Source organism: Salminus brasiliensis, chromosome 25 (assembly GCF_030463535.1).
Source record: "Salminus brasiliensis chromosome 25, fSalBra1.hap2, whole genome shotgun sequence".
Taxonomy (NCBI): domain Eukaryota; kingdom Metazoa; phylum Chordata; class Actinopteri; order Characiformes; family Bryconidae; genus Salminus; species Salminus brasiliensis.
Window position 1 is genome coordinate 22063014 of NC_132902.1, and position 23986 is coordinate 22086999.

At 40.7% G+C, this 23986-nt stretch overlaps 1 protein-coding gene across 1 annotated transcript in view; it reads left to right on the forward strand.

Annotated features, from left to right (window-relative positions):
• b4galnt4b (beta-1,4-N-acetyl-galactosaminyl transferase 4b) overlaps positions 1–23986 on the forward strand; it is a 147974-nt gene that overhangs the window by 76766 nt on the left and 47222 nt on the right. Inside the window, exons 5-8 of the mRNA XM_072670977.1 lie at positions 7946–8041; positions 10211–10301; positions 13232–13332; positions 16462–16529. Coding sequence (XP_072527078.1) covers positions 7946–8041; positions 10211–10301; positions 13232–13332; positions 16462–16529 — 356 coding nt within the window. The remainder of the gene's footprint in view (positions 1–7945; positions 8042–10210; positions 10302–13231; positions 13333–16461; positions 16530–23986) is intronic.

The following is a 23986-nucleotide window of genomic DNA, read 5'->3' on the forward strand; positions in this document are numbered from 1 at the left end:
TGTGACCGTTTTGAATTTTGGAAATGTAATAGCTTTGTCAAACCCCCACACCATCTCTAACTAGCCATAACTATTGTTATGATATTGTTATGAGATTAATATTTCAAGCAAAAAAAAATTCTGCCTCGAAAGGCCAAAGCGGTCAATCTGACCCAAAACTTTGTAGACGGCATCTCATCTTCATGAGCCTGCTCTTTTTCTCTGCTATTCTGACATTACCTTGGCAACATGGCTGCACCTGGTACCTAAGCTAAAATGATGTTATGGAAAGAAAAAAAAAAAAAAAAGTGCTAAGAAACTTTATTTAAAATTTAGCAAATCCTCCATAAGCAAAGTGAAAGCATGCATGCCACAATAGGACAAACAGGTCTCAGTATAAGACATACATGTCATTATAGGACAAATATGTCACAGTATAGGACATACATGTCAGTATTGGACTAACATATCAGAAAAGGACAAATATGTCACAGGATAGGGCAAATATGTTGCAGTATAGAACAAGCAGGTCTCAGTATAAGACAAACAGAAACAATCAAAGAATAGGACAAATACATCAGACAAATACATTATAGTATAGGACAAACACATCAGAATATGATACATATGTCACAGAATAGGACAAATATATCACAATATTGGACAAATATATTACAGTATTTGATAAACATGTCACAGTATAAAACAAATGTGTACAACAAAAAAAAATATAGAACAAATATATGTAACAGTATAGGACAAATATGTCACGGTGTAGGACAAATGTCACAGTATAGGACTAATATGTCACGGTGTAGGACAAACATCACAGTATAGGGCATATATAGTACTGCATAAACAGAAATGTTGCAAATATGTCACATAATAGGACAAATATGTCACATTATAGGACTAATAGGCCACAGTGTAGGACAAATGTCAGAGTATAGGGCATATATAGTACTGCATAAACAAAAATGTTGCAAATTTGTCACAATATAGGACACATATGTCACAGTATTGGATAAATGTCACAGTCTAGGACAAATATGTCACAGTGTAGTACATATATGTCACAGTGTAGGACAAATATGTCACAGTGTAGGACAAATGTATTACTGCATAAATAAATATGTTGCAAATATGTAACAGTATAGGACAAATATGTCACAGTATAGGACTAATATGTAACAGTATAGGACAAATATGTCACAGTGTAGTACAAATATGTCACAATATAGGACAAATATGTCACAGTATAGGACTAATATGTAACAGTATAGGACAAATATGTCACAATGTAGTACAAATATGTCACAATATAGGACAAATATGTCACAGTATAGGACTAATATGTAACAGTATATGACAAATATGTCACAGTGTAGTACAAATATGTCACAGTATAGGACAAATATGTCACAGTCTAGGACAAATATGTCACAGTGTAGTACATATATGTCACAGTGTAGGACAAATATGTCACAGTGTAGGACAAATATGGTACTGCATAAACAAATATGTTGCAAATATGTAACAGTATAGGACAAATATGTCACAGTATAGGACTAATATGTAACAGTATAGGACAAATATGTCACAGTGTAGTACAAATATGTCACAGTATAGGACAAATATTTGTCACTATAGTTCCCACAGTATTTCTCCTTCCTTCAGTAGTACCTTTTGGCTCTGATTCTGAAGGTTTTCTGAAACTTGACGCTGAATACTGGTTATTAATATGCACAGGCTTATTAACATGTCAGTTGTCATTGGCTGTTACTGAATTCATGTAAGAATATCACTGTGGTAAAGAGGAAAATCTCTGAAAACTTTAGGAATAGGATTTAAAAAACATGTCATACATTTTGCATGCCATTATATGTTAAACCAACTGATAGTTTAATTACTGCTTTACTACGATGTTATTACTTATGTTTATTATCCGTGCTATCACCCAAAAGTAAGCATACAACCCCCCGCCAATAAGTGTATTTTATAAGGCTGATGTTATTTCCTTGGGTAGCTGAATGCCTGTAACTCTCCCAGTTAGTTGGACTACACATGCCTAGTTGCAGTCCCACCACAGCCATGTTTCCTTCCTCCAGTGTCCCTGAGCGGTGTGTTGGGACTGAGCCGCTGATTCGCCAACCTCCCCCATTCTTTCCCTTTGCGCACGGCATGGAGAGAAACACCCCGGTGGAGGAACGACCTCTGTTTTCATCTCATGATTTACGAGCTCCTTCGCGCTATTATTGAATGCCATTATATGGCCGTGGGGAATAGCAAGTGTGGGGAATACATCAGCGGGGCTTCGTCTGGACGCATGGAGAGATGACCCTGATAGAAGGAAATGTCCTTTCTGCTCCACTCATTCTCTCCCTCCATATGCTGGAGTCTGAAAGCCTGCTCTTATCCCAGCTGAATATGTTTAAAAAAGCTGCCCGTTCTTCAGTTCTTGCTATCTGGAAATACGTAAATTAGCGCTGATAGCAGGGGATTTGGAGGTTTCCACTGAATATTGGATCCAAGAAAGAAGCAGACTACGTATTAAGTTAAAGATGCTATCACGGCTCGGCAACATCGCGACTGTAAACAGTGAGAATGACTCCAGCTCATCCCTCAGCTGTGGCTGAGGTTCGGAGAGAAAGGCAACGACCTTCTACTTAAAGCGAAAGAAAGAACGTATTCAAATACTGTTTATGATCACTGATGATAATCGGTCACAGATGCACAGTTTGTGCTAAATAATTAAACAAATAATTGAGCCTGATTAACCCCTTAGACACTTTAACCTCTGTATTTATGTAGACCCTAAAATGGAACCCTGTGGGACTCTGTGGGACACAAAATCTGGTAAGCTTAAAGGGCACATAATATAATAACTAAATAATGAATCTTACGATTAAGAGATTAATTTTATACACTCAATCCACATAACTGTACTATAAATGAATATATAAACTTCCAGCAACTACAATTCATGAGCAATTCAGCTGAAAGCAGCAAGAGTGCAAAACCAACCCTATACATGGGGATAGCTGTAACAGACAGAGGTCTAGCTGCAATGTCTGGAAAAATGAGGCAAACACAGTTAATTGAATACAATTTAATGTAGTTTGAACCAGATAAGTTTTCTAACTGAAATACTTAAAAAAAAAAAAAAAACATACCAAAATATCTGTATTCAAATAAATATGTTGATTGGGCTCTAGGCTGAAAAGCTGGGCTTATTTTGGGTCACACATTAGAGGAGCTAATATTAGCCCAATAACTGAAATATAGGCTATTTATTTTGTCATAGTTCGCTTTGGGATGCTGTATTTTACCCTGATCAACTCTCACAGTGAGCTTCAAAATTGCACAGCAAACACAATACTGCTGGTGTTAAATGACCACTATGAGTGTAAAAATGTACAGTGTTGCTTTGACAGTGGCAGAGTTGCTGTGTATGCTTAATAATCAGTGCTCAAAGTGGGCTTTTACACTAATTTAGGTGTACTGGGACTTTTTCCTGCGTACCAGGACCTCTCACAAGCTGCAGGTACATAAAAACATCACGTCGACTTTATGCGATTGTTTGCTTCTACATTGAATGTGTGGATTTTACAGCTTTAAATGCATATGTCCTGTCTTCTTACCGCCACTATCAGCCTACACATACCTGCATCTGCTTCAACCACCAGTGACTAATGTACTGTAAGATGAAAGATGAAAAGAAAGAATTTATTTGCAACATTTAAAACCATCTAATACATCTACTCAGCAAGGAAAAAACACCTGGCCGAAGTTGCCTCCAACCAGAGGACCATAGAGCTCAGCTACCACTAGGGTCAAAGCTTCCACCTAACTCAGAAAGGACGAAGCAAATTCCAAATCTATCCCAACTTTTATTGCTAAGGATTTGCATCCTGTCACGATGCGTGAAGCTTGGAGACGGAGGCAGACATAAACGCAGATGAAACTGAACAGAACAACCAGAATTCAAAGAGAAACAAACTGAAGAACAAACCAAACACTGAAACAAACAAAAACAGAACAAACTGACCACGCTAACTTTCCATGAAACGACATGAACATACATACCCGTGAACACGTACAAGACCAGAAACATGCTAAAACAAAGGAGCACTTATACTAAGACTAACAAGGGACACCTGGAACTAACAGGGGGGCGTGGCTACAGAGGAGGCACAGGAGGGAACACTAATGAACAGGCAGGGCTAAAAAGACAAGCTAAGAAACAAACAGAGCTATGTGAGCCTGTGAGCACATGGTGAGGCCAAACAGAGGCAGGTGTGGCACATCCATATTAAGTGGAATGGCATAATATGGTTTTTCATGTTTGTCATGTTTGCATATCGTCGCTGTCCAATAACAACGATATGGTGACTTTACAGGAGGGTGCAAAAATGCTCTTAAATATGAATGAAAGTTAATGAACAAAATATTCCAAGTAAGCATTTCTATTGGCCGATTCATCCAAAATTATTTACACAGTGTACAGAGCAGCTACAGGCTTCCAACCATGGCGAAAACTTAAAAATGACAAAAATGGAGATACATTTGATGGAGATTTTTGTTCCGGTCCTTTTTCCCTTCACCTTCATGGAAGCCTAATGCTTCCATAATCTTTCTGTTAATGCAGAGGGTGCCGGATGTCGAATTTCTCACTCATCCATCTTATAAGACTGTGGTGTCACACCTTCGCACTTCTAAGTTCCACCTTTTGCGCTCCGTCAACATTACGTTATCAATTAACATTAAGCAAATCAATTTTTGATTCATTCTTGATTCAGTTAATTCGTGAGTCGATTCAGAATCGTCCACGTCCAAACTGAGAAACATCAAGAAATCAAATTCTTCCCTCAGTCCTAACATTAAAAAGTACTAAAATTATTAATTCTTCTTATTAATTTATTAATATTGATTCTTCACTTATAAGACATAATTTCAATGATCTATGAGGGCAGAATGTAAGATCTGCACATGCCATGATGGACTAAGACCACAGGCCTGTTGTACGATAGATTCTTGGCGTCTGCAACCTTTCTCTTTGTCTAAGCAAAGCATGAAGAATCGCTGTGCGTTGACCGGTATGGTCAGCGGCCACTGTATCTGTCTAAGATAGATCATTTCGATCCCAAGTGGCCCGCTGTCCACCCCTGCTTAGAGTAAGTGGGGCGCCAATGCCGCCGTCCACAGCAGCTGCAATTAGAGAGGCTAATTTTAAACCTTGGCTGTGGAGAGTGACCAAAAAGCAGACGGCCAGATGGAGGGGGCAGTCTGATAGTATCTCACCTGCTACAGAAGAGCTGTTTCCCTCACACTTCAGCAACACCCAGGAACACTTAGGAATTTATGAATCTTGATTATTTGTCTGGCTGGAATGCGAGAAATTGCTTTTGCAAATCGTTCCGAAAGCTTTCTAGCGTAAAGAGGCTCAAAGCAGCCTTTAGGTCCTCCTGGGCGAGTGCATTTATTTTATTTAGATTCAACACTCCTGTATAGTTTGATCGAATGTATTTCTCTTTCATGAATTCACAATCAACCTGACATGCTCTATACGTGATTACAAAATGAGACCATTACCCATAAATGACCCTAAAGGCTCAGCTAGAGGAAGGCGGCTTTCACACCCCATGTGATATCACTTTCCAGCCAGAAATGCTGAAATCGATCAGACTAAGGTGCTACAAAGGGTTTTGGGAGCAATGCCATAGAACAGGGGCTTTTGGTTTCCCTAAAGAATTTGGGAATTCACTCCTACATTCTTGACATTCTTCATTATTCTTATCGAGGTTCTTTAGTAAGGGTCAGGGACAGATAAGGATTTGTTTATACAGAACAATGGCAACTCATTAAAAAAAACTCCCTTATAATTCCCTTATAATATCATTATAATTATAATTAGGAGTGTCCCGATCCAATCCAGTTCCGAGTCTTTGTTTTAACCACAGTGGTCAGAGCATCATCTGCTGTTCTCAAGGCACCATTAACAAACATCATTGCCCAGCCGGCTGCAGCAGCATTGCAGACGTTCTCAGAAGATAAATAAAGGAGTTGAGGTTCTGCAGTGTGGAGCTGTTTTACAGTGGAACATTAAAAAAACACACTATAATATCCAAACCTTTATAAAACCATCACTGAGAACCTGAGAAGCGCTTGACTTTCTTTGTGGTAAACTCCAAAGACTCGTTATCAATCCCAGCTCCGACATTTGACCTCCGAGGTAAATGGAACGCAGTTGATTGATGGACTCTCTAGAGGAGTATCCGGATAGTGGTGTTAAAGGGCTTTGCTCTGCTTCCCCCACTATGTAGGGTAGTTTTACACATTCTACAGATATAAAAGATATATTCAAATCAGACCCGGCAAAAAATAATAAAAATGCCAGACTGATGGAGAAGAGCCAGCACATCTATGAGTTCAACACCAGTCTAGCCGTGCACAAGCTCTGTAGATCCATCTAGCAGTTGAACAAGGAACTGTAGTGTCCTGTGACCGCGGAGCCTCATGCAGAGCAGCTGTAATCCTTAACCCAAGAGTAGGATCTGATCAACTCTCAGGAGCTAATTAGAGAAAAATGATCAGCAAATTGATTCTCTATTATCTTTAATCTTATTTACATAAATTCTTCTTTAGAGAACCATCCATAAAAGGTTCTTCAACGACCAATATCCAACACTCAGTACATGTTGATCTAATACATTTGAATTTCATTAAACCTGAGATATGCTGATGAACAGTAGAGCCCTGTACCCCTAAATGACCCGTTACCCAAGACTGAAGCAGAGCCTGAGGAAGCTGAGCTGCTTTCACACTTCATGTGACATTGATTTCCAGCCGACTCTGGCTCAGCTCCTGCCTCTAACACCTCGCACGCCTCTCCTGGGGTTGTGCCTATTCACAGACCCAATTTCAGCCAGAGATGGATCCGACGCCAGCCTGACCCGGACACGCCCGGGCCTGTGCTGGGGATGTATTGGGAGAGTAAATCTCTCCCTGCTTCTTTCTTGCTCTCCTCCTCTCGTGTTCTCCCCCCCTCGCTTTGCTCTCCAAATGAAGTCAGCAGGAAGCTGCATGCAGTCAGCTGTCTGTGTGCTGGAGCTCCCCAGAGGGAGGAGTGAGCTTCGTGGAGCGGAGCAGAGCTACTGCAGCCTGAGAGCTCAGCGCTGGAATCAGGAGGAGTTGGGAGACAGAGACGGAATGAAATAGGGCAAAGACTGGACAGGTCGCCAGAGACCACACCTGAAAGCTTGTCCAACAAGGACATACAGTGTTATTGATGCAAAGCTCACACAGCTCATACAAATATACCCCTGTGGTCATCTTCACAGCCTGGTTAAAAGTGTCAAGGTTTGGCAGGTCAGGTGGAAAGCCTGCCCGGAGCTGAAAAGAATGTGTCTCTATAGACTTCCATTCAAATCGACTTCTTTTTTTCAGGTGATATTTCCGTCTCTGTGTCTTTGTCTTATTATACTATATGGACAAAAGTATTGGGACACCTGAACTGTAAAAAGAAGTCCAACAAACTTCTTGTGTTGAAGTAACTGTTTCTACTGTCCAGGGATGAAGGCTTTCGGCTAGATTTTGAAGGAGCATTGCCGTGAGGATTTGATAGCATTCAGCAAAAACAGTGTTAGCGACAACACCTCATCCCCAACTCCCATAGTATTGGATGGAGCACCAACCATCATTCCACAGAGTACAGTTCCACTGCTCCACAACTCAATGCTGGAGGGCTTTACACCCCTCTAGCTCACACCTGGTATTGTGTGTGAATTACTACTGTCGTGATGCTCTGTTGTTGCAGCACCAGCTTATTTTAGCACCTTATTTTATATTCAGGATCTTCTTTCATAGAGAGATAGTATGAGGCACGAGGTTCAGTTCTTCTTCTGCTATGTGCTGTGTGTGTGATTACGCAGAACTGACCTTTTTCCTGCTCTTTATGTTCCTCCAGTATAAGGGACAGGCCAACCTGCACGTGTTTGAGGACTGGTGTGGCTCATCTGTCTCTCAGCTGAGGAAGAACCTCCACTTCCCACTGTACCCACATGTAAGTGCTTTAGCAGTGAAGCTAAATATTGTGTCTGAGTGAGTGTGTGTACAGTATGCTGTAAGATGTGGGTGTGGATATATGGCAGTGGAACTGTCTGTCTAGGGGATCAAACCAGCAACCTTCTGGTCCCAAGCCCACTTCTCTAACTTTTAGAATATGATTATGAATAGAAATGCATTTATGAATGGGACACACTTGTGAATTCCTATAGAAACTGGCGTCTACATCGTACACACGTTGAATTGTGATCAGAAAACAACGTCACAAATCTGCCAAAAATCAGCATTAGGTTGATATCATGCTTCAACATTGTACAGATGTTTAATTCTGGTTTCTAAACACAATGACTTAAAATGAACAACGTATTAGTATAAACAAATCTAACAACGTTACAGTTCCATGTTAAGTGGACGTTGAATTTTAGTTGGAACTGATGTATCCATCAAAACCCAACTTCCATTGAGCTCCAACGTTGTACAGATGTTGAATTTTGGTTGGAAAGTAGTCACATATCTATCAAAACCCAACATTGGGTTGACATCAAGCTCCAGTGTTGGACAGATGTTAAATTTTTGTTGGAAATCAAAGTCACATATCCTTCAAAATCCAACATTGGGTTGACATCAAGCTCCAGTGTTTGACAGATGTTGAATTTTGCTCCATCATGCTTCAACATTGTACAGATGTTTAATTCTGGTTTCTAAACACAATGACTTAAAATGAACAACGTATTAGTATAAACAAATCTAACAACGTTACAGTTCCATGTTAAGTGGACATGGACATTGGTTGGAAAGTAGTCACATATCTATCAAAACCCAACATTGGGTTGACATCAAGCTCCAGTGTTGGACAGATGTTAAATTTTTGTTGGAAATCAAAGTCACATATCCTTCAAAATCCAACATTGGGTTGACATCGAGCTCCAACGTTGTACAGATGTTGAATTTTGGTTGGAAAGCAGTCACCTTTCTATCAAAACCCAACTTTGGGTTGACATCAAGCTCCAGTGTTTGACAGATGTTGAATTTTGCTCCAACTTTTAATTTTGGTTGGAAATCAAAGTCAAGTATCCATTAAAAGCCAACATTGGGGTGACATCAAACTTTAATGTTGGACAGATGTAAAATTTTTGTTGCAAATTAAAGTCACGTATCCATCAAAACCTAACATTGTGTTAACATCAAGCTCCAGTGTTTGACAGATGTTGAATTTTGGCATGGAACATTTAGAAGATGTTAGATTTTGGTAACTTAACCTCATGACTTTAAACCAGCACTGGGCTTTTTATGACAAGCTTGTGGGTTCGATACCCGGGCTCAGCAAGCTGCCACTGTTGAGCAAGTCAAGGCAAGGTGGCTGTTCACCGCTCCGAGCATGTGTGCTTGTGTGTGTGTTTGCTCACTTGTGTGTATGTGTGTGTTCACTGAATGGGTGGGTTAAAGATGGAGGCCCAATTTCTAAACAGACCAAACAAGTTACCGTGACAGGGTGGCTATATTGAATAAGTATTTCTTCTGTAAACAGGGACACGTCTAATCCTGAAACCTAGAAAAGGTTTGATAAAAGATTTATTTTTCATATTGTAGGTGCACATGTCCTGCTGATCAATACGAGCATGTGAAAATGGCTGCGTACAAATAAACAATTAATAAAATTAGTATGTTATTCTTTAAGAAATAGTATTGTATATACTTGTCTTTGTAATTGTATATCTTGTTAACATACATCATGTTAACAAGAACATGTAAACTATTAAATTTAAATATTTTTTACGATTATTTAGATTTTTCTAGCTTTGCTCTTAATGCATCTCATGTAACGCTGTGGGCCCAATTTTTAGAATGACCCTGCAAACGTAAAGCAAATGGTGAGCCGACTTTGGGGACAATGATGTTTCTTTGCCTGTTTAAAAATGTACCTGCATATTCACTATGCAAATATGGCGACCTCTCAGTCTGGGTTGTGTGTGTACAGTGCAAATTGAAGCCCCTGGGCTTCTCACCTCTGCGTTCGGTGACTATTATTTAGTCATAGCTCTCATTTACTGCTGCTCTTAATTTGAGGGCGCTGATTTGCAGGCGTGAGTATGTGCATATGGGGGCATTAGTTGGACCTGAGAATAGATACAGAAACTAATATCCTATTTGCCATTTTTCCTTGCAGGCCAGAACCACAGTGAAGAAGCTGGCCGTGGCTCCGAAGTGGAAGAATTACGGCCTACGGATCTTCGGTTTTATTCATCCTTATAAAGATGGTCAGTCTTTATAGATATTCTGCCTTTACTTTTAAACACACACACATGAAGAGAGGTAGTGAGCACAGCTGCAGGCTGTTTAAAGAGAGAAACACTGCGTATTGAAGTCCAGCAGGCACTGAACATCAATTTGACATCAGAAAGACTTTAAACTCTTCACATCTGACAGACGTTGAATTTTGGTTGGATAATTGAAGTCATAGATTGGTCAAAAAACAACACTGTGATGTCATTAAGCCCCGACGTTAGATAGATCAAAAAACAACATTGGGTTAAGAATAGGCTCCAACATTGTACAGATGTTAAATTTTGGTTGGAAATCAAAGTCACGTATCCATCAAAACCCAACATTGGGTTGTCATCAAGCCCCAACATTAGACAGACATTAAATTTTGAATGGCAATTAAAGTTACACATCTGTCAGAAACCAACATTGGGTTGAAATCTGACTCCTACATTGTACAGACGTTGAATTTTGATTGGTAATTAAAGTCACGTATCCATCAAAACCCATCATTGGGTTGACATTGAGATCCAACGTTGTACAGTCATTGAATTTTGGTTGGAAATCAAAGTCACATATCTGTCAGAAACCAACATTGGGTTGACACCAAGCTCCAACGTTAGACAGATGTTGAATTTTGGTGACTTAACACTGTGACTTAAAACCAAGACCATTTATGTTTAGCAGATGTCGGGTCACCATACCTCACATCTAAATCTCAGTATTTTGCGTAGAAATAATGTTGGCAAGGAACATTTAGAAGATGTTGGATTTTGGTAACTTAAGATAGATAGATAGATTCAACTTTATTGTCATTTCAAGTACAAGACTGAGAATGCAGTTAGCATCTACCAGAAGTGCAAATAGTAGCATTGTGCAAATATATAAATAGAAATATAGATAGAAATATAATAGAACAGGTGCAAAAATGGCAGTACTGTGCAATGACAGACAGCGTGGAAATGGTATTATTGTGCATATATATAACAATGTGCAAGAGTAACTGATAATAATAAATAAGAAACTATTGACATATGAGTAGTGCATCATAAGTATAATGAGGCAGTGGTATAGCCAGTGTGGGGTGGGGGTGGGGGGGTGTTCAGTGCAGTGTAATAGTTTGTGGCTGTCAGTGTAATGAGGGGTTCAACAGTGTAAGTAACACCAAAAGAGCATCAACGCCACCTGTCTGCACTTATCTACGTCAAATTGACGTTGCCACTTGCCATTGCCCTGACACTGAATTTTGGTCCCCCAACATCATGACCTAAATTCAGCCTGATATCAGTTTCTATCATTGTTGGTGTCCGGCTGCGAGGGCCAGCTTGAGGGTTAAACCAGAACAGCTTAAATAGAGCGATAGCTGAAAGGAAATGGAATTATGGAGTATTGTCACCTTAGCCCACACTTACAGTGTGCCCTGTCTGCACACACACACACACACACACACACACAGAGAGACTAGGTCTGATTTAGAAACTGCTGATATAAGGAGAAACACCAATAAGCTATTATAGCTCTGTATGTCTGTGTGTGTGTGTATGTGTATATGTGTGTGTATGTGTAGGTGTGTGCACCTGGGGAGGCTGTAAGAGACTGTCTATACGCGCACAGTTGGATAGACGCTCGATGGTTTCAAAATCCTGATTGTTTGATTTTTTTCAGTACAGAACATTTTCAGAACAAAAAGACCTGTCCTTGTAGTAAGACCAGAGAGAAAACAGGAGTGTACAGGAGTGAACAGGAGTGAACAGGAGTGAACAGGAGTGTATAGGAGTGACAGGAGTGACAGAGTGGTCCTGACTGTGTGAAGTGTGTTTCAGTTTTTATAACTGAAAGATCAGAACTTTTGATTGGTCTATCTATCTATATACTATCTGATTGGTGAATGGGGTTAAAATTAGGGTTAGGTTTGGGGCCAGACCTAGAAAACTATTTTTTTTATTTACAGATGCATGTAAAATACATACACAGACTAGCCAATTCAATAAAACCACATCGTTGTTGCTAATAAAATAAACAATGAGTTTAAAAACTGTGTGGTATTAATATTATGGCTGATCTGTATAAATTAGACGTATGATACTTGAGACGTACTACTTGTATGTATTGCTGCTTTCCAATGAAAAACATGTATCTTCATTTTTGATTAACCCTGTAGCTGCATCTGTACACTGTGTGAATAATTCTGAATGAACGGACCAATAGAAATGCTCTAAATGGCTTGGAATATCTCCAAGCCATTTGGAGATACATGTTTTTCATTAGACAGCAACGAAATATACACAACGTGTTTATATATAATACACATGCCACATTATTATTTCATATAGGTTTTAACACATCGCTAAAATCTTGTATCTCCATTTTAACAGTTTTTTACCCAAGTTTTCCTCCTCAGTGTTAGATAGCCAATCACCCAACCCACTCATTACTTCTCTCCCCCAATCACATGTCATGCTCCTGACACTGGGAGGGTGAGGACTGACACATGCTGAACCAGACACCGCCTCTTTTCACAATGCTGCCAACCGACGTGCCGGGCCCCCAGCTCTGATGCATCAGCTAGCAGACGCCCAGTGCTGGTCAGCGTCACACTGAAGTGATGTGGGGAGAGAGAGTGAGCCATCTACACACCTGGAAAGAGCAAGGCCAATTGCCTGCCATCAGCAAAGGCTCCAGCTGCTGATGGCGGGCAGCATGACCCAGCAGCATGACCTTTCTGACATAATGTGAATCTGGCAGTTGTTCATTACATTGTGTCATTGTGTCAAATTTCATATATATACATATAGGATATATCTACACTCCCATGTCCCGGTTTTACATAAAAACAAGCATATGTGTGTGTCTGTGTGTGTGTGAGAGAGAGACTACCCGTGTGTGTATAGTTTATAACTCATTTCATATCTAATCTTCCTTCTAGGAGATTTCCAGTTTGCTGTAGCCTCTGACGATAACTCTGAGCTATGGCTGAGCCCTGATGAGAGCCCCCTCAATGCCAGGCTTTTAGTGTTTGTGGGAAGGGTGAGTACCACACATATATATAAATATATATATAAAACATATAGGGCCCTTGGTTCAGTAAGCCACCCCCCCACACACACACACACACACTCACACACACAATTCATGCATCTTACAGAGCCAGGGCTGAGTACCAACACCGAAACTGAATTAAAAATCACATACAATAACTTAAATGATGGCCTATAATGGCACAAATAAAATACCTCAGTACCCTCACAATACATGTCTCATTAATAAAGCCATTGAAAATCTGTATTTGAAGGTGAGGGCTACAGTCAGGGAGCGATATACAGCACATGAGCAGCAGGGCTGCTGCAGTTTGAAAGGTCAACCTTCTCTTATTTATGCAGTAAAATGCAGTTGTTGGATGTTTTAAATGAGCAGTACCCGTGACACACTCAAATATACTGTGTTATTTTGTTACCTATGTGAACAAATGGGCACAGCAGATTGCAGGGAAGCAGGAGTCATGTGTTGGTAATGATCCAAAGCTATGCATTGAAAGGCTAACCTTTCAACAGGAAGCTATTTTCATGCACCGCTGCAGACATTTTATGGATCTCGGTTTTTAGGGATATTTTCTCCATTGTGTTTCTGTAGAAGAGTTCTGTTCAGTGCCCAACAGTACCTTCCATACAGGCTCTCTAAAATGCTGCGTCATAGAGCCCTTTATTACAACTTGGGGACACAGAGAATACAGTACAGCACTGAAGCACTATAATAAAACGTACATGTCTTCTGAATCTTCCAGCACTTCTTATAATCGAACGCTCTTCATTCAGCTAATCAAAAACGTCTAAAGGCAGTAATTAGATGGATCAGGTGGGGTCGATTGGGGTTGGAGTTAAACTCTGCAGGAAGGTCTAGAGCTGTCTAGAGCTCCTTTAGCCATTTACTTTCAAATCAAACCATTGAAATAATTAGTATGATGCTCTAATATACTCATAAGCTTTCTATGTCCAGATGTGTCCAGAATGATGAATGGAGATACACTTATAATTATATTAATATTAGTTTTAATTAAGTTATGAAACCATTTTAACCTGGAGTGCCTCATATATGAGTAATACAAAAGGCATATGACAAAAAAATACTGTTAATAGGTTATAATTGATGGATTATTAAAGCTTAATAACGTATTGGTCATATTAAATATCCAAAATTCCAATTTAGTGTGTAGTTCATAAGAGTTTAATACACATTATGTTATTATTGAATAACATAATTAACCCATTCCAAAAATATGATGACAAGTGACACCTAATTTTCTAACTTTTGATAGAGTGTATGAACAGTTTAATTGGCCAACACATTATAGTATTACTAGAGGTGTAACAGTCAACTACAGTGATATCATAATTCAGTTATAATTATTATAATTATAATTATTGTTATGATCAAATATGATGCTTAATATTGTGACACTCAACATGGTTTTGTGTAACCATTACAACTATTCTCAGTACAATCCAAAAAGTATAATTAGTCAGGTTAAGAGTCTTTAATAGCTGTTTTTTCATATGTGATATTGTGAAAATGTATCTTGATATTATATTTTTGCCATATTTCTAAACACTAATCTGAAATATGCCTTACATTAATAAACATCTCTAAATGCTATAATGTTACAAAACTATGCATAGGCCTCTTTTTCACAGCAGGGCCAAATGGTTACCACAACCTGTTTCTTTTTCCGTTTGCTGTGTTGCTAAATCATCAACTTATTGAAGCCATAATTCATCTGTCAGCATTGTGAAAAATGTAAATCACACTCATCTCAAACCACGCCAAGATGTATCTAGATGTATTGCCAAATAATGCTGGAATTCACTTAAACAAGCCTTTGATATGAACTCAGTCATTTTGACGTGTTTGACGACTTTCGGCATGCAGTTAGCACTATGCTATAGCCGTAGTCCTGGCGAAAAAAAACCCCGACATACAGTCTTAAGATCATGGGTGTAGTCCAGCACAGCTGTTAAACATCAGCTTTTAGTACAGAAGCCCTGCAGTTCACTCTTGAGTGTTTAATGCTAGCTAGTGAGGTAATGCTAGCTTCCACTAAGCGGCCCAAGCCATGCTAATGCAGCGGTAGCGATGTTGGACAAGCCCGATAGCTGGGCCGTGCTAATGTCGCGCTGCCAATGTTGGATAACGCCCATAGCTGGCTTAAATATGCTAAAGCACTAAAATGAAGAGCTAAAATAGAACAAATATGCTTATACTTATTGGATACATGCTCCGACATTTTTTGTACTGGAAATATAAAGACAGGATCGTTCGGCACAGAAAAGTGACACAAATATGGCACCAATTAGCAGATCCCTTGATCTATAAGCCCTCCCACCAAACGGTTCTGTGACCCAGGTACGGTTAGCTCTAAGTGCTCCATTCCAAACCATATATCTGTGTGCAAAAGACACCGTAACGGCTACCCTCCATGCTCAGAGACACTCAGCCCTGCAGTGGAAAACAGGCCATAGTGTCCCAATTTAGTGTTCTCTCCACAAGCTAATATGTTATAAACCACTATAAACAATGTAAACCTGTGACTTCACACATGTCATATCATAAACCTGCAACACCATCATCACTTCAGCCCTTCTCCATCAGTTCAGCCTCCAGTTGGAAATGTCCTCTGCCTCTCATTCCTCTCCGCTTTGCCAAAAGCTGCAATCAAACAGCAGCTTCTTTGTGCAGTCTGAGAGAGTGGAGACTGCAGTGGGAGGATTTCAGCTCTGCACCGCCTGCCTCTCGCTCACTCTCTCTCTCTTCTGATTATGAAACCATGTCCCGTTCCTGTACGTCTCTCTGGCGCTCCACTGTTAAAAGTATAAGATGCTTGAGGAACCTTTAGCGGTTCTTCAATTTAAAACTATGGAGGAACCTCTTAAGCAGCTTTGAGGAACTTTCAAGGAATATTTGTCTTCTAAAAACCTTTTCTTGAGTCCCTCAAAGCACTTTAAGAGGTTCCTCCTCAGTTTCAAATGAAAGAACCCCTAAAAGTTCCTCAAGGAACTTATGGAGCTGTTCCATGGAGCCGTTCACCCTGGAGGAAATAATGTGTAACTAGTGTGAGATTCGTCGAAAAGCAGTGAAGTGACGGAGTGTGATCTCTCTTTGCAGCATGGCTCTGAGTGGACAGCTCCAGGTGAATTCACCAAGTTCAGATCTCAGACCTCCAAATCTGTACAGTAAGTACCACCACTACTCTATATCGCCATCAGAAGTGTATATAAATGAGTACTAGAGACCCAGACTTGAGTAAAGGTACAGGTGCTCTATCAGGAAAGTGACTTGAGTAGAAGAAGAAGTGTCTTTAAGCTCCAGACTTAAGTGGAAGTACTGAAGTTTCTGTACTACTTAAGTACTGAAAGCAAAAATACAGTACTGTGTTCTGTACTTCTCACAGAAGGCAGTCAAAAGTTTGGGTATCAGTGTTTATATTATTTCAAATGCTCAGACTTAAGGACGGTCTCAGTTCCTCTAGCTGTAGTAGAAGGACAGGACTGTAGAAGACAGAGTTTGTGAACACGAGTCTTCAGTTTACTCTCTAAACCAACAAACCCGCAACATACAAGAGTTTCATCTGTAAAACCAGTGAGGAGAGCAGCTCAACCCCCTGAGCTTCACTCTCTGTAAAAACTCAACTACAGCTGAAAGATCTCAGCCCATTTAGACACATACGAGTATTTGAAGGAGGTAAAGATGGAGGAGGTTCTTCTGTTGGTTCTTCTTCTTTCATCTGGAGATAAACTAACAGAGCTCTTGCGTTAGTGTCCTCAGTGCAGCAGCGGAGTAAGTAGAAGAACGGCAGCATGCTCGCTCACGGCTCGATCACCTGTTCTGCTCAATGTTGAGGCGGCTTCATCGAACCCGGTGACAGCGCCATCTAGCGCTCTGATCTAGAACTCATTCAAAATATGCAGTGAAGTAAAAGTGGAAGTTGGAGAAAAAAATATTCTAGTAGATACAGATACAGTATTTTAGTACTTGAGTACAGTAGTGAAGTAGTTCTACTTTCTCTGATTCTATTAGCAGTATAAACATTTATTTAGGGTAATGTTTCTAAAGATCGGCCCAGGGTGTAGGTGTAGAATGTAGGACAAGTGGAATCTGCATTTCCACTGTTGAACTTGTTGCAGATTAGATTATAAAGGCTACATTTGTAGCGTCTAGTCCAAAAGGTATTAGGCTACAACATTAAATTGCTAGTTAGCTGCTGTATACCTGCCTGTGTAAACAGTAGCTTAGGGGTAAGTTCTGTTTGAGATAGTATTACTCATTTAAAGGTAGTCTTGCTTTATTTTTCATATAAAAGAAACATTAAAATGGCAAATAAATGTGTGTTTTTGAACAAATTATACACAAGTTATTTAATTAGTTTTTATTCAGCATAATTTGTTGACAGTCTTGATTTCACTCATGCATTGTTTTTTTGTTAAACATTTGAATAATATTTCAAATGTTTTATTAAGGTTCCCAACAAACCTTTTTTACAGTATTTAAACTTACAGACTGTTGTTTTGTACTATGAATACAAATAATCAGCCATAACATTAGCACCACTAACAGATAAAGTGAAAAATATTGATTATCTTCATCTACAGTGGTATCTGCCTAAGGGTGGATATATAGTACAAGGCAGTGAGTAAACAGTCAGTTCTTGAAGATACATAAAGCAGGAAAATGGGCAAGCATAAGGCCACTTAAGCCATTTTGACAAGAGACAATTTGTGATAGCTAGACGACTGGAGGGTCAGAACATCTCCAAACCATCAGGCAGGTCTTGTGGGGTGTTCCTGGTACCTACAAAAGTACTATACCTACAAAAAGGGGTCTAAGGAACCAGCGACAGGGAGTCTGCTGCTAAACATTAGGCAGGTATTGGGGGGGGGGTCTGATATGCAATGGTCAGTACCTACCAAAACTGCTCCAGGAAAGAGCACCTGTTAAGGCTCAGTAATGTGATCTATGGAGGCCTCACCTCACAACTTACAGGACTTGAAGGATCTGCTGTATATGTCCTGGTGCCAGATACCACAGGACACCTTCAGAGGTCTGGTGGAGTCCATGCCTTAAATTGACAGGTCGGGTTGTGGCAACACAAGCGAGACCTACTCAGTATTAGACAGGTGGTGCTAATGTTATGGCTGATCGGGGTACAGTGTGTTTGTATCGTTCCATGTCATGTTTTGAGTGCATGATAGAAAAGGCCCTTGCAATGCTGTTGGTAATGTTGGTAATGCAGGACTGGACCTGAACCTGAAAGCAACAGTCCAGGGCTTTTCAGCTCTTTACTCTGCTGCTGATGTTTCTCAGCATGGGTCAAAAAAAAAACAGGCTTCCTTTCTGGTGTCCAACACCTGCTGTGAAGTAACAGGAATCAAATGTGCAGAATTGACCATTACTTGACTTTATCAGCAGCCATATAGTTTCTCTGTGGCAGGCGAAGGTGTGGCTTCCCAGCTGGGCATGCACCTCATTCTACTCCAATAAAAGACCTTGGGCAAAGCTCCTAACACTGCGTAAATGCATTAGCAACACCACTGGCCAGTTATTGCATCTTTTATCAGGCCTGGGTGACAGCAGTGTGAATTATGGCGCCTGTGCGAGTGCATTAGTATTCATCACACCCTGTTTAAATAAAACATATGCAAGCACTGTACAGCCTTGTTGAACCGGGCTAATCTATCAAGCTAACTCAGGGCTAGAAACTTCACCAGATGACCCTACGCAAGCCATCAGTCTTTGTTAAATATGGTAGTTAAGAGCCATTCCTCAGTTACCACCCTGTTATTTTGCCTCAGAATGAAACACACCGCTCTTCCTGCTATGGTGGGAGAAAATGAATAGCTTTGCTATCATTGGCTGCTTTGTGGTAGAGCAATGTTCCACAGCAGCATAGCGTAGCCTAGGCTAGCCTAGCTTAGCATAGCTGTTTAAGTTGTAACAAGAAGGTCTGCAGTTATCCAGCTAAAGAGAATGTAGTAGGGTTAGCTTTTAGCCTAGCAAGCTAATCAGCTTGGCCATGGGCTTTGAGTGGGTTTGTACATGTGGTGTTACTGGGACCCAGTCGGGCTTCCAAAATGGGCCCCATCATTACAGCTCCCCTTAATCTCACATGGGTCCTACCCAGGTACAACCCACCCAGATGGGGCCCATGTTTAACCTGACCTTGGTGGGCAGCCATATGTAGGGCCAACATGGAACCTCTAGGCAAAACGTTATACATACAGGCCCCACATGGGCATGTTATCTGGGGTCACAGGTTCACTGGTTGTCCCTCCTTGGAGCACTTTTGGTAAGTACTGACCACTGCATACCATGAGCACCCCACAAGACATACGAGATTATGTAAATCCCACCACCACCATGACATGTCCCATTAATAGATGGTGTCACTTTCTCTTTCTTTCATTATTAGCAACATTAGCATGATTGGCTGCATCCTCCCTGTAACCAGCATGGTGTTAGCATTCTCTTCATGTGTTCGCTGAAATAATGCTCTCTGTTGGTAGAATGTCTTTGATTAAGCTGCTTTGAAACTATAGTCATGAACGTTGTGATCTGTGGGGAGTTAGGTTAATGCGGTGCCAGTGTGAGTGTATGTTAATGAAAGGAGAGGCAGTGGAGCAGATTGCATTGGGGAAGTTTTGGGACTGATTTAGTTGTGCCTGCTCCTCTAGATGAACTCTTCCCTCGCGGCACTCTCGTGCGGCTCTAATTTTGTCTTTCTTCACCGCTTTCAATTTAGCAGGAGATCAGATGATGCGCATCCTTCACTCACCATCGTTAATTTTTAATTTCTGATCCCCAGATGGAGGCCTCAAAGCTGTGAAATCCACCAGGAGACAGAGGCAGGCAGACAAAGAGTACTGGGAAGGGAACAGCATGAAAGCTTCCTACCAAGATTAAAAACACTAAAATGCTTGTGATTTTCAGTCCGATTACAAAAGCAGCCAAAGAATGTATCTATTGAGTATTTAAGTTGTTCTGATGTATAAATAGTAAGTGTGTGGCTCAGCTATTTACCACCCTGTTATCTTGCCTCAGAATGAAACACTCCGTTCTTCTTGTTACGGTGGGAGAAAATGAATAGCTTTGCGTTCGTTGGCTAGTTTGTGGCAGCGCAATGGTCCACAGCAGCATAGCTTAGCCTTGCCTAGCTATGTTAGCCTAGCTTAGCATAACTGTTGAAGTTATAACAGAGCACAGATAGTGTTGCTGTTTTCTTGGTTTTTCCAGTTGGCATGGTCTGCAGTTACCTAGCAGAAGAGAATGTAGTGGGGTTAGCTTTTAGCCTAGCAAGCAAATGATTCACTCTCCCTGGCTGGCCAAATTGTTGCTTCTGTTGGCTAGTGTCACATTTTAGCCTTATTAGCCTCGTGTCCGTGTTCGTCTGAAAGAGCTGTTGCATTTAGCCATGACCTATAACAAAGTTAATATATACCAATCAGCCATAACATTATAACCACCTGCCATCATGTGCCACATGTGCTCATTTTAAATCTTTGGGTGGCATGGACTCCATAAGACCTAACCAGCATTAACTTTTCCCGCAGGTTTTGCTACAGTAGCTGTAGGGATCAGACCAGACAGGCTAGTCTTCACTTCCCATGAGCATCAATGATCAAGAACTGACTGTTCATGTCTGGCTGACTAATATGTATATCCCACCCCTTGAGAGGTACCATTGGAACCGGATAATCAATGATAGTCACGTCACTTCAGACAGTGGTTTTAATGTAATGGCTGATTGGGGTAGTTTTCCATTCTGGGGCACTTTTCAGTCAAGTCAAGGCTAATTTCTACTTCTAGAAATAAGCTTGAATATCTCATAATAATTCAACAACAGAAATATTTCATTATTTTGACTAGATTTAACTTTTAGTGCATTGCCATGAGTTGCACACACACTCACACACACACACACACATATACATCAAATCAGCCCACCTCAGGTCACCATTAGTTGTGCTTGTTTAAGTGTTTCACTTTTTCTCTTTGTTTTAACTCCACTTTTTACACGAATCCACCTCTCCACGCTCACTGCCCGACTGCCCGATGAAAACAATCGTCAGTTGCGCTTCAGAAAACACAGCAGCCGAGGCAGTTTTCTGCCATTACTGTGTGAAATAAATCACAGGAGACGTATTAAAATGTCATTCGTCAGAGCCGGGTGTCACGCCGTACATTTTAATTGCTCTTGTCGCCCTTCTGGAGGCGACGTTGATTGCTGTGGAAGTTGGAGCTTTGGTGTGAGTAGCGTGAGCCACTGCATTATTCATCAGCGGAGTCAGCCTTAAAGCGAGCGCACTCGCGCCTGCTGAATTTCTGAGTGCCGTTAAACGGTGAATATTGTTATTGCCACTCCTCCGGGACAGACACACAATGGGCCCCCCGTTTACTCTGACGGAGCTGTGACAATCCCCTGGCACTGGTTCAAACAGCAGTCACGGCGATGGATACTCTGGCTCGATCTTTGTCACCTTATAAGTGTCGTTTGGTGAAACGATATTGGACTATATTCCATTATAGCAGTGCTATCTTTATTTAATTTAGCAAAAATCTGTAAGATACCACAGTCACTTTACTTCATCTTTTTTACAAGCTTTTAACACGATCCAGAATTACTCAGTGAATAGATGGATAGTGGCATGATTTATTTTATATACAGACCATAAAGTATTAAGACAGGGATATTCTAAAGAATAGGAGTCCAGGCTTATCTACAGAGGCCTAGTGTGGCTGCAGACGTCCAGCTGTCTTTCTACAGTTCAGGTATGTTGGAATTAAGACCTGCACCTTCACTGGACTTCTGCAAATACGATTGAACCCCTGTTTGAAAGTATGCAGACAGTTCAGGTATTATAGTATAATTTTTAGAGGGCATTCCCACTGTGGATGAGCTCATGCAGTGAAGTGAGGGTTCCTCTTTAAAGCTTATTTTTGATCAAACTAAAGATATAGCAGTCGATTTTGGATGAAATATTGCATAATTTGTTCATATTACATCATTTGTTCATTGATTTTCCACTCACTGACAGGTTTTGGAAGTCGTCGAGAAAAATATCACCTCAAATCTGTGTTCGCTCGCGGCTCAATCGTCAGATTTAGATTGCTATGTGTGAATTGCTCAAACACGTGGCCCGACCAGGTAAAAAAATATATTGATGATGTTCTATGTGTGTGTGTGTGTGTAAAGGTGCACGTATTTGTCACTGTAAAGTGTACACTGTGTCCGCCGCATTTAACCCATCTGGTAGTGAACACACACTCACACACACGCATGGGTTAGGGGCAGTGAGTACACACACACACCCAGAGCGGTGGGCAGCCAACTCCAGTGCCCGGGGAGCAGAGAGGGTAAAGGGCCTTGCTCAAGGGCCCAACAGTGGCAGCTTGCCGAGCCCGGGAATCGAACCCACAACCCTGTTATCGATATCCCAGCGCTCTAACCGCTGAGCCACCACTGCCCCTATATGTGTGTGGTGCAGAACACATTGGCGTACACTCAACCATAATACCTATGTTTTCATTGCAAAAATGTACATTTATTTACTTCCAGCTCCCTCTGCAGAACAGAACATCCCTGCTATGAATTCTCATTTTGAAAAATCTATTTTAGGGCCTTGGACATTAGGCAGCATATTCCAAGCCATTTTATGTAATATCTTGTGAGCTCTAAGAGGCATTAGAAGTCTTCAGACTGGTTCTGTTCACCATCATTATGAACAATTCTGACTTGGTAGGTTTCTCTCGAATGGGGCCTTTAGTGTCAGTCATCCAGAAAAAAATTACTGCAGTTGAAGTAGTTTTTTTAGACTTTCCAACTCGTTTGGTATCTTTTCTTCACAAGCTTTGCTGTAACCCTATAATAAATGATACTCAAGGAGTCATTCAGCATACAAAAATATACTTTCATGTTTTAACTGTGGCCTCCAGTAGCTAATATTACTAACAGGGCTGTTTTTCAGTGTGCTCATTGAACCAGTTAAAAAGAAAGTCCTCCTTTATGGTCAGAACATGCGGTACAGTGAAATCTAGCATCTGCAATCAACCAGTTCATCATAGGAAACATGCTAGTGAGCAATTGCAGCACAGATATGCAACCAACTCAGTGCCTAGAGAGCCATTGCTGGTCCAGGGAATTGAACAAACAACCTTCTAGACTTAAACCAGCCTCTCTAACTTTTAGGCCACAGCGGACCCCAACTTAAAGATGAGTTAGACATAGTAAAAACTCCTGTTAATAATGAGCATTGCTGGCCCAGGGGATTAAACCAGTGGCTCAAACCAGTTTTTCTAACCTAACATAAAGACCAAAGAAACAGTAATAACTCAAATCCTGAATGGATAATGACCATTGCTGGGGATTGAACCTTTAGGCCATGGCTGCCCCCAACTTAAACACCAGTTAGACCAGGTAAAGAACCAGGCTCCAGGGGATTGAACCAGTGATCTTCCAGACTTAAGCCAGCTTCCCAGACCTTTAGGAAATGACTGCCCTCAAACCACAGACCAAAGAAACTGTAGTAACACAAATCCTGAATGAATAATGATCATTGTTGGTCCAATTGGTCATTGAACCAATGACTCTCTTTAGACCATGGCTGTTCCCAACTTAAACACTAGTTAGACAAGGTAA